This window comes from Salmo trutta, chromosome 2, assembly GCF_901001165.1.
Source record: "Salmo trutta chromosome 2, fSalTru1.1, whole genome shotgun sequence".
Classification (NCBI taxonomy): domain Eukaryota; kingdom Metazoa; phylum Chordata; class Actinopteri; order Salmoniformes; family Salmonidae; genus Salmo; species Salmo trutta.
Genome location: NC_042958.1, coordinates 56,024,107 through 56,036,468, shown reverse-complemented (window position 1 = coordinate 56,036,468; position 12,362 = coordinate 56,024,107). Strand labels below are relative to the sequence as shown.

At 43.8% G+C, this 12,362-nt stretch overlaps 1 protein-coding gene across 1 annotated transcript; it reads right to left on the bottom strand.

The window, feature by feature from the left end:
- Positions 1-9,665: 9,665 nt before the first annotated feature.
- Positions 9,666-12,362, bottom strand: LOC115157921 (somatostatin receptor type 5). Its single transcript, XM_029706259.1, has one exon. The coding sequence runs from the start codon at positions 11,834-11,836 to the stop codon at positions 10,784-10,786; it is 1,053 nt and encodes a 350-aa protein (XP_029562119.1). The 5' UTR covers positions 11,837-12,362; the 3' UTR covers positions 9,666-10,783.

The window sequence follows — 12,362 nt, the reverse complement described above, 5'->3', positions numbered from 1 at the left end:
TGTTGTGCTTTTTCATTCCCCACGTCCATGACATTGATTCTCTCCGCTCCGTCTGCCCTCGCAGCACGTCACAGAGAGTGTGGCGGGTCAAGAGGATATAGAGATAGCGAAGTGACATGTTGTAATTCTTCTCGGACACCTCTGAACCCGGACACACAAGGATTCCGATATCATCATGACCATGATATCCATTGACTCTCCAAACAGTACAGACCTGTAGAGTAGTTTGATAGATGTTTTCCAGGAATATGCAGACCAAATCTCAATGAATCAAAAAGTAGCAGTTGCGATGTCATACCTCCATTCTTGGTTTTAAAGCTAGTGGTAGCATAGAGGAGTACACTGAACATTTAATTGATTTCCTTGTTTATTCTATAGCTTCCTGTTGCACAGGTCGACGTTTAAAGCTGTCATATCTGTTTGTAATGAGGAGGGATTTTCTCTCCCTGCTGCCTGAGAAAAACATGGAGTAAACTACCAGGACCCCCCCCCCCCCCCCCCCCCCCCCCCCCACCCACAGGCCCTCCATGAGAACAAACAAACCCAGGGATCACATAGCCTGCCTGGGAGAAATGTTGTTATCAGTGTGAGAGTCAGCCTCACTCAGGGAACCCAGTACCACAAAGCTTAGTGATAAGCCCAATTCTGGAGTTTTGTTGTGTTGTGACTAGAATATGAAAGAATGTTTATCTTTTTCGGACTATGTTGGGATATGATATTCAGAGCGGATCTTTGGTAAATTATTTTTAAAAAGGCTGCCATTCAAAAACAATTCTGTCTGAGGATGAAAAATGAGATGCTATCCCACTGGGAACCCACTGGTTGAATCAATGTTGTTACAACATCATTTGTCAATGTGATGTGGAATCAACGTGGACAATTCATATGATTTGAAAAAAAGTATTCAACAAGTACTGCTTTCATCTCATTTCAACCAGCGTTGTGAAAAATGTAATTAAGGTAAGATTTCAACTTAAATATATTGATGTACAGTGAGGGAAAAAAGTATTTGATCCCCTGCTGATTTTGTATGTTTGCCCACTCACAAAGACATTATCAGTCTATAATTTTAATGGTAGGTTTATTTGAACAGTGAGAGACAGAATAACAACAAAAAAATCCAGAAAAAATGCATGTCAAACATTTTATAAAATGATTTGCATTTTAATGAGGGAAATAAGTATTTGACCCCTCTGCAAAACATGACTTAGTACTTGGTGGCAAAACCCTTGTTGGCAATCACAAAGGTCAGACTTTTCTTGTAGTTGGCCACCAGGTTTGCACACATCTCAGGAGCGATTTTGTCCCACTCCTCTTTGCAGATCTTCTCCAAGTCATTAAGGTTTCGAGGCTGACGTTTGGCAACTCGAACCTTCAGCTCCCTCCACAAATTTCCTATGGAATTAAGGTCTGGAGACTGGCTAGGCCACTCCAGGACCTTAATTTGCTTCTTCTTGAGCCACTCCTTTGTTGCCTTGGCCATGTCTTTTGGGTCATTGTCATGCTGGAATACCCATCCACGACCCATTTTCAATGCCCTGGCTGAGGGAAGGAGATTCTCACCCACGATTTGACGGTACATGGCCCCGTCCATCGTCCCTTTGATGCGGGAAGTTGTCCTGTCCCCTTAGCAGAAAAACACCCCCAAAGCATAATGTTTCCACCTCCATGTTTGACGGTGGGGATGGTGTTCTTGGGGTCATAGGCAGCATTCCACCTCCTCCAAACACGGCGTTGAGTTGATGCCAAAGAGCTCCATTTTGGTCTCACTTTCACCCAGTTGTCCTCTGAATCATTCAGATGTTCATTCAAACTTCAGACGAGCATGTATATGTGCTTTCTTGAGCAGGGGGACCTTGCAGGCGCTGCAGGATTTCAGTCCTTCACGGCGTAATGTGTTACCAATTGTTTTCTTGGTGACTATGGTCCCAGCTGCCTTGAGATCATTGACAAGATCCTCCCATGTAGTTCTGGGCTGATTCCTCACCGTTCTCATGATCATTGCAACTCCACAAGGTGAGATCTTGCATGGAGCCCCAGGCCGAGGGAGATTGACAGTTCTTTTGTGTTTCTTCCATTTGCGAATAATCACACCAAATGTTGTCACCTTCTCACCAAGCCGCTTGGCGATGGTCTTGTAGCCCATTCCAGCCTTGTGTAGGTCTACAATCTTGTCCCTGACATCCTTGGAGAGCTCTTTGGTCTTGGCCATGGTGGAGAGTTTGGAATCTGATTGATTGATTGCTTCTGTGGACAGGTGTCTTTTTTACAGGTAACAAGCTGAGATTAGGAGCACTCCCTTTAAGAGTGTGCTCCTAATCTCAGCTCGTTACCTGTATAAAAGACACCTGGGAGCCAGAAATCTTTCTGATTGTGTAACGTTTGTCGTCGGGAGACGAGGAAGCGGACCAAAACGCAGCTGGGAGCGAATACATGTTTATTTAACACACTAGAATTAAACATGTACACAAAATCAAGGAAAAACTGCCAATACGTTACGTGCTCAAATAACGAGACAACAACCCACAAACATCGTGGGGGAAAAGGAACTTAAATGTGATTCCCAATCAGACTTCACAAGCGACAGCTGTCTGATTGGGAAATCACCCCGAGCCCAACATAGAAATAAAACACAAAGAAAGGCTATAACCAAAACATAGAAAATAAAGCATAGAAATGCCACACCCTGACCAAAATAGCAGAGTTCACCTGGTCAGGGCGTGACAGTACCCCCCCTCCAACGGTGCGTACTCCCGGCGCACCAACCTAAAGTCTATTAGGGGGGGGACCCGGGTGGGCGCCTCACCCTCGGTGGAGGCTCTGGCCCCGGGCGTGTTTCTCCCCCTGCCTCCACCCTAGCCCTACCCCTCTGGCCCGGACTAGACCACTGTGGAGCGGCATGCTCAGGCTCCGGAGCGGAGCCGTCGACCGGAACAGGATTGGGCACCGGTGGACCAGACACGGGCCGTGCCGGACTGTGGACACGCACCGTGGGCTTGGTGCGGGGAACAGGAACGGGCCGGACAGGACTGTGGACACGCACCGTGGGCTTGGTGCGGGGAACAGGGACGGGCCGGACAGGACTGTGGACACGCACCGTGGGCTTGGTGCGGGGAACAGGGACGGGCCGGACAGGACTGTGGACACGCACCGTGGGCTTGGTGCGGGGAGCAGGGACGGGCCGGACAGGACTGGGGACACGCACCACTAACCTGGTGCGGGGAGCAGGGACGGGCCGGGCCGGACTGCGGACACGCACCACTAACCTGGTGCGGGGAGCAGGGACGGGCCGGACAGGACTGGGGACACGCACCACTAACCTGGTGCGGGGAGCAGGGACGGGCCGGACAGGACTGGGGACACGCACCACTGACTTGGTGCGGGGAGCAGGGACGGGCCAGACAGGACTGGGGACACGCACCACTAACCTGGTGCGGGGAGCAGGGACGGGCCGGACAGGACTGGGGACACGCACCACTAACCTGGTGCGGGGAGCAGGGACGGGCCGGATAGGACTGGGGACACGCACCACTAACCTGGTGCGGGGAGCAGGGACGGGCCAGACAGGACTGGGGACACGCACCGTGGGCTTGGTGCGGGGAACAGGAACGGGCCAGACAGGACTGTGAACACGCACTGGTGACCTGAAGCGTGGAGCCGGTTTAGCCACTCGTCCTGGCTGGATGCCCATCCTAGCACGGCATGTGCTGGGCATGTCCACCGGACGCACCGGGCTGTGCGGGCGCACTGGCGACACAGCGCGCAACTCAGCATACCATGGCTCCTCCTCCAGATCTTCCCTCTGCAGGTCCTCAATCAAACGCCTCATCTCCTTCTCTTCCTCCGCCGTCATCCCCCACGAGAGCAGTGGTCTGGGCTCTTCCTCTGCCCTTCCGGACCACCCCATTAGCCCCCCCAAAAAATTTTCTTGGGGCTGTTTTCCGGGCCTCCTCGACCGCCGCCTGCGACTCCGTCTACCGGCTGGCTTTTCCTCCTCGACCTGGGAGTCCGTCCGCCAGGGTCCTTTCCCCGACATGATCTCCTCCCAGGTCCAGAACTCCTTTCCCTCGCGAGCCCATCTCTCGCGCTCCTTTTCCTCCCGCTGCTTGGTCCTGGTTCGGTGGGTTGTTCTGTAACGTTTGTCGTCGGGAGACGAGGAAGCGGACCAAAACGCAGCTGGGAGCGAACACATGTTTATTCAACACCATGGAATTAACATGTACACAAAATTCAAGAAAAACCGTCGATACGTTACTTGCTCAAACAAAAGAGACAACAACCCACAAACATCGTGGGGGAAAAGGAACTTAAATGTGATTCCCAATCAGACTTCACAAGCGACAGCTGTCTGATTGGGAAATCACCCCCGAGCCCAACATAGAAATAAAACACAAAGAAAGGCTATAACCAAAACATAGAAAATAAAGCATAGAAATGCCACACCCTGACCAAAATAGCAGAGTTCACCTGGTCAGGGCGTGACAGATTGAGAGTGGGTCAAATACTTATTTCCCTCATTAAAATGCAAATCAATTTATAACATTTTTGACATGCGTTTTTCTGGATATTTTTTGTGTTATTCTGTCTCTCACTGTTCAAATAAACCTACCATTAAAATGATAGACTGATCCTTTCTTTGTCAGTGGGCAAACGTACAAAATCAGCAGGGGATCAAATACTTTTCCCCTCACTGTAACAACCTATTAATCAGGTTAAGTCAATCTAATTTCAACATAATCATCAGAACTATGTATATATTGAAATTGCATTGACAATTCCACAAAATAAAAAACATTTATCCTATATTGATTGGGTGGTAGATATTATGTTGAATTTTATATTTGATTAGACATTTTTTATTTGGTATGTTTGAATCAATGGTTATTTGGTATGTTTGAATCAATGGTTATTCGGTATTTTTGAATCAATGGTATGTTTGAATCAATATCATCTCACTGGGCACGCACTGATTGAATCAATGTGGTTTCCATGTCATTTCAATGCAATTACATTGAACCAACGTGGAATAAACGTTTAATTGACTTCTGTGCCCAGAGGGATTGTTATTAACGTCATGATATCAACACAAATAAAGAGGCATATTGAAATAAAATATGAGGCCACAGTCCAATGATTTCTTCCTGAATAGCGACTCCTACCGGTATAGGACAGGTTATGCACTTCAGTGAGTACAAGTCCACCATCCAGATGCCTACTGCTATGTACGCTGCTTAGCTTTAGAAATAAGCTGTGTTTGTCTTAGCTGAGCCATCACGTCAACACATTTAGACATTGATCACTTTCATACTTCTTTGCGTAGACTACCTAAATCACATTGCGTAACTAACTTTTCTTACATAAACTGTATGTGAAAGTACATTCGGAGTGAGGTTGGACTTATGTAGGCTACATTGACATTTGATTTGCCCAAAGGACACCATCATTTCAATGGGTAGCTAGGTACACTATCATTCCTCCATGGTTGATTGGCTCTTAAAAGGTTTATAAGTAGTCACCATTAGCCCTATCAATAGGACGCCAAATGCATGATATTAATAATACACTTTTACCTTTGGATATTGTATTGTACATGAAGGATGGTTGTTTGATATCAAATGTAGTCTACAAGTTAGAAATATGTTGGATTCACATCTCAACCAAACATCTAAGTTGAAGAATAGGACTGAATCAAATCAAACTTTATTTATAACACATTGTTACGATTCTGGGTTAAACTTGGGACATTGTTATACTCAGAAGTATAGTATCTGAGGAGTGATAGAGATTGGTTTTAACATCAGAAGTTAATAGGGATAGGCGTCCTGTCAACGGGACAGTTGTAAATCATGCAGCGCCTTGTGTCACGATCGCAGATTTTAGAGAAACAACAAATGTCGGTACATATAAGTGTCTTATATCGGCTGAAATCTTAAACTCTTGTTAATATATCTCCACTGTCCAATTTACAGTAGCTATTACTGCGAAAAAAAATGCCATGCTATTGTTTGAGGAGAGCTCCTAACAACAAAACACTTTTTTCACCGCGATAGGTTTGATAAATTCACCTCTGAAGGTGAAATGTGTACTTACATTCTGAAATCTTGCTCTGATTTATCATCCAAAGGGTCCCAGAGATAACGTGAAGTGTGGTTTTGTTAGTTAAATCATTTTTCATGTCCTAAAAAGGTTCATATAGCATGCACAATCGATTTTGTATTTCCACTCATTCAATTTGCAAAGAAAGGAATCTGGGAAAATATAACCCTAAATGTTGTTTCAACCAGTCAAATCACGTTCGTATTTATTCCTCAGAGATCCTAGAACGTAACCAGACTTCACTATATCATTAGGGGTGTAGTATATCCTATAGGACACCAAATTTGGTTAGAGAGCGACGCCTTCATGGCACGCCGATGACGCGGGCGGTCTTCACTTGATCGACTGTAGGTTTTTCAAATAAGCACCAATCGTTGTCAAACAAAGCTAGCTAGATAGCCAATGAGCTGGGCTTTACGGGAGTATCCGGAAACCCCATATCTGGGGAGTTTCCGGATACTCCCATATGTAGCTGCTAACTTTGTGTGACAGCAAGGCTATTCGTTTTGGACAAAAATTTGAAGAATATGGGGAGTTATGAAGTTTACGAAAACTGGTTGTTTTGCAAATGTTGAACTTATAATATGGCTACTAATACTGGAAAAGCTAAATAAAAAGTCCAAGTATACAGATGACGATATTCTTGCAGAAAAATGTAAAGTGAATGTAAATGTCTCCTTCACGATTTGCCCAAATGTACCTGGGTGACTTTACACTAAATGTTGTGTAGTTTGCTTATACTTCAAGTTATCCATCAAACTTTATTACCTTATCACTTCGTCTTCCTGTCGAACCATAAAAGATGTAAGGATTGGAGAGAAGGAGGAGTGCCTAAATTGGAGTAATATGTACACACACACACACACACACACACACACACACACACACACACACACACACACACACACACACACACACACACACACACACAAACACACACACACACACACACACACACACACACACACACTGGTGGAAACATGTTTTGTCTAATGCACCTGTATTGATCCTCTGGGAAGAATTAAACTTGGTTAAGCTTTCATAGTGTCGGGTGAGTTATTTACTCTGAGAATTAGAACCTAACAACATGTAAAGTTTGATTTGATGCTATTCTTCAACTTTTTGGTTGTGATGGAGACGTGAATCCAACATATCAAATCATTAATTTGTAGACAAACTGGTTATTGAATTGATAACGCAACCAAATAAATCAACATTCGAAGGAGCTTCCGCTTGGATAGTATATATTGTATTCTGTATAGAATTAATAACATATATAAAAGAGGGGACTGTGGATCTGTCTTTGTCCATTAGTACGTTAGTATGTTCATACGTTCATTCATTCGTCTGTTCGTCACACGCTATATCTCAAACAGCACTGGCACGATTTTGACTAAACTGTGGTGAATGATGCATCTTGTCATAGAAATCCAGCATTTACACTGATTGGCCCATGGCGGGAGCTATAATAATTAACTGAAATGTTTTAGTCATACGCAATGTTTCAATTGGCCAAAGGGTGAGTGCTGCATCATTCATGGCGGATGACATGTTTACTGCTGCCTTGTTTCAATGTTTAATAACTTTTTTTTTAAATCCAATGTGAAAATACATTGATTACACGTCACAATATGTTGACAATTTACGTTGAAACAACGTTGATTCAATCAGTGTGTGCCCAATGGGATGTGTGTGTCTGTGTGTGTGTGAGAGAGAGAGATTGAGAGAGTTATTGATAAAGACGTGCTGACAGCTATTAGACATAAATTGTGTAATTTAACTTTATTGATTCGTTTCCCTCCTACACTCCCACGGCGACCATTACTTTTCTTTACTGCAGTCTCTCGCAGACAGTTAGCAGCTGCTTCCTATTACTGAACAGGGTTGGATCGCATCTAGCAGAAATAACAAGCCTGTAGTAGGATTACCTTCTAAATGTTTTAAATGCAGTGACCCCTAATGACCCAATTTCAGATACCCATAATTCCTATGGATTTGCACATCATAGAATTGCACATATACGACCTTGGAGTCACAGTCAAGAATTTTATCTCCCTTTCATGTTCAAACCCAGAATGATGACGCATTAAGCAAACATGCCCCCATTGGCCCTCGATATTGATCAAGCGTGGCTATGTGTCATTGACCGTCAACCCTTTACCTCGAGCTCCAAGGGCTGGGGGCCCACGTATACACACAGACCGCTATGGAGTCCAGTTGTGTGGGTTCACTTTATTTCTTCCTCATTGTCCTTCAAATATGGACAGGCAGAAAGCTTCCAAATCTTTTTGAATATCTTCCCTTTGCAATAAGAAGATGTTAAAAAAATTTAATCCAAAAATAAATGACAATTTACACTCGTTTGAAATTTGTCAGTGAACCCTTGAAAAGGAGCACTTTTTTAGCCAGTGGAATGTCATCTCTTAAAACCTTTCTGTAAACGGCTACACATATTATTGCCTCATAAACATAGTCCACTTGCCAGACACATCCAGCCCAAGTCGCTACCCACTGGGCACAGATGTCAATTCATCGTCTATTCCACATTGGGTCAACATCATTTCATTGAAATGATGTGGAAACAACGTTGATTCAACCAGTTGGTAGTTAGCAAGTCTTACACTTTAGACTCAAAGCAGCTCCAGACTACGCTTCACAGAGAACCACTAATTGTAACAAAGAATTGGTCAGAATTAGGGTTGCAAAGCTACTGATAATTTACAAAAGTTACCAGAATCTTCAGTAATTTTGGTAATTAACAGATAATCTATGGCAATTTTTTGTAACTTTGGTAATTTATACTTGAATAACTTTAAAAAAAAGGCATTTGTATATAGTATTTCATCTGTGTCCATACTGTCCATGAGTTTCTAATACATACACTGTAGACTACCGGTATATGGTTCAAGAGAAAATAACCTAATTAATTTTAAAAAAGTCTCTAATCAACAACGCCATTATTTTCAATTAAGTCTGCAACTCTTCCAACTATTGACTTTTTCCACAACTGCCACCAGTTTAATGCTAAAATATTGACAACCAATACATATTGACATAGATAAATAAATAAAAATGTAGGATATTTAATGCTGAAACCCTCATATTAAACATCAACGGTATTCACAAAATTTAAGGTTTATATTTAGGATCATGTTTTACAGCTTTGAAATTGGATTTTTTATTTTAAAATCAACTTATTCAATGATTTCCTATATTTTACAAGTGATAAGGCCACACAGAGGGCCAGAGATAATTACAGATATCTGTGATAATCTGAAGTACCAAAAAGGGTCACTAGATGTCTTGTGATAGACTACATACAATCCTTGAAAGTTACCAAAATTCTGGTAGTTTACTGGTAAACATGAAAAGTTTCCAGTAATAGTTTCCTTTGCAACCCTAGTCAGAGCCTCTCTCATAATGTGACTTCACCACACATTCCACCAAAAGTAAACTGTTTATATACCAGGTAGGCTACAGTCATACACGCATGCTACTAAGTAGTTTAACTTGAGCCTCACAGATTCATCATTTTTGTAATGAACATAAGAAGACAAAACACATAATTGTGATTTGTATGTTTTCAATGCAAATTTCCATCAGTTACTTTTCTCTCGTGTGATTTAATACTTAAAACAGAAAGGTGATGATACTGTAGTGAGTAAGTGAGATTCAATCAGCAATATGTAATACGTATCCATAAACAGTATTTGTAAATTGTGAAACTAATTTAACACGACAATAGGTTGGGCGTTAAATGCTACATGAAAGCAACTACAGCAAAAATAGTTGATGACGATGGCAGTGATGATTATGATTTTAATAATGATGATAAAGATGATTATGCCATCAATCTTTGTCTTGTATTTTCTTTGTCCATTGTCTTGATAAAGAATCAGTTGCTCGATCATAAAGTTTCCATAAAGTAATTAATGTTTCATTATCTGCCTTTATCAGAAAAAACCTCACTCTATTCTATTTGAATAAGTATAAACCATCCATAGTTACAGTATAAACATTCTTACTCAATGAACATTCAATATAGGATTAATCTTGGGATGAACCAAAAACACCTTTTCTACTTGTCTTTTGTATCTCATCCCATGACATCACTGAAAATGTCCACACAAAGTTGACGTGAAAGTGTTCCTATGGTGGGTCAGGACACTAACAAGGCAAATCCATTACATGACACCCCCCCCCCACCACCATCTCAATCTCCTGCTAGAGAGACGGACACATATCCAACTTGCCGTCATTAAGTCAACTTCTTTTGTGGGTCTTCTGGGAGCTCTTTTTCTTGGCCAGTGGCACATACTGTAGCTACCATCTTGTTTACATGCCACCTGTTGTTGTCTCTCGGTTGTCACAGAATTTATTCCTCATTTAATTAGTTATGGAAAATCGAATTACAGGGGTGTGATAGAGCAGCGGGGCCTCACCGCAGCCTTATTAGAAATGAAATTAGAGAACAAGTCAGAGCGGTGCGGAAATAGAAAACCTATTATCCAGTAGAAAAACAGCTGTACAGAAATGTATGTAGAAAAACTTGTATAGAAAAACACACTAATCTTTACCAACCTACTTTATATACAAAGGACATGTCCAAAGACACAGAATAAAATGTCATAATTTAAAGGGAAAGTTGGCATACATAAAAAAAGTGTCCAATGTTTTTCAGGAATCTCTATACCACTGCACTGTTGCCCATCCCGCTTGTATCGTTGAGGTCATAGCGTTCCGTGTCAGGGTTGCATTGCACACTGGGAAACCTCTTGGTGGGGCAGAGGAGGGTGAGGAAGTGGCGTCCGAAGGTTTCTGAGAGGCAGGCATACAGGATAGGGTTGGCACAGCTCCAGGAATAGGACAACAGCACCACGAACTCAAAGCACCTGGCGAAGGTCAGCACCAGGTCCGTATGGTACAGCGAGCAGAAGTTGAAGGCGTAGAATGGCAGCCAGCACACGGCGAATGCCAGCACCACCGCCACCACCATCTTGGTGACCTGGGTTTCCAGGCGAGGGCTTTCCTGGCCTGGGGAGCTGGCCTGGTGGTGGTGGGTCCTCAGTGTGACCACCAAGGCGGTGTAGGAGACAATCATAACCAGGAAGGGAAGAGCAAATCCCAGGACAAATGTGTAGGTGATGAAGGCCAGCCACCAGGAGTCGGAAGCCACCTGGGGGTCCAAGTTACACAGGCCGTCCCTAGCCGAGAAATGGATGGTCATGGGGAGGACAGGCAACAGAGAGAACAGCCACAGGAAGCCGCTGACTATCTTGGCCCGCTTGGGCGTGCGCCAGCGGGCGAATCGCAGCGGGTCAACCAGCGCCATGTAACGGTCAATGCTCATCACGGTCAGGCAGAAGACGCTGGTGAACTGGTTGATGCCGTCCAGGACCATGACTAGCTTGCAGGCCAGGTCCCCGAATGCCCAGTGGTTCTGGAAATTCTGGATGGCGATGAAGGGGAGGCCCACCATAAAGAGGCCGTCGGCCAGGGCCAGGTTGAAGATGTACACCGTGGTGGCAGAAGCCATCTTGTCCAGCTTTAAGATAGCAACGATGACCAGGGTGTTCCCGCCCAGCCCTACGATGCACACAGCCAGGTAGAGAACAGCCATTGTCACACTGAACACATCCAGATCCTCCTGCAGATACATGTCCTCGTCCACGTAACTGGTGGTGGGGTCAGCTATCGACCCCGCATTGTAAAAAGTCTCTGAGGTGAATGAGGAGTCCATCTTCGCTCAATACTTCCGTTTTTCAATGTTTGGTTTTGATAAATTGTGGCTCATTTAAAAAAATATGAAAAACTTGATAAAAAGCAGCAAAAAAGTCACAATAACAGTTAGAGTTCAAAAGCATTTTTGTCTTTTCCTCTGCAAACAGCTTGACAGTGCCTGTCCACCATTAGCATTCTCATAACAAAAATAACCCCAAAAACCTGTCTGTTACTTAGCCCAAGAAAACATCCATCCTCAAAGACAGGCAATTTCTGTGGTTTGGACAGCATGTGCTGTCCAAACCAACTGTTTCTTTTTTCTTTAAAATCTTTCAAGCTGAGTCCTTTGGTGTCCTGGAGGAAGCATTCTCTGTGGTAAGAAACTCACACCCATGTCAAATGGAGCACTTCAGTGAAGCTGGACGCTGTGTGTGAGAGGGCTTTTATATCTCCCCTGCAGCATTGAAGTGTGTGTCCACGGCTGCGAGCCCCATCAGTCTCCCTCTGGCTCTCTTATAAGCCTAATAAGCTCCCTTGGCTCTCCC

What these genes read in the sequence shown, in the direction of transcription:
- LOC115157921 (XM_029706259.1), bottom strand. Translation starts at nt 11,836, where the DNA reads ATGGACTCCTCATTCACCTCAGAGACTTTTTACAATGCGGGGTCGATA.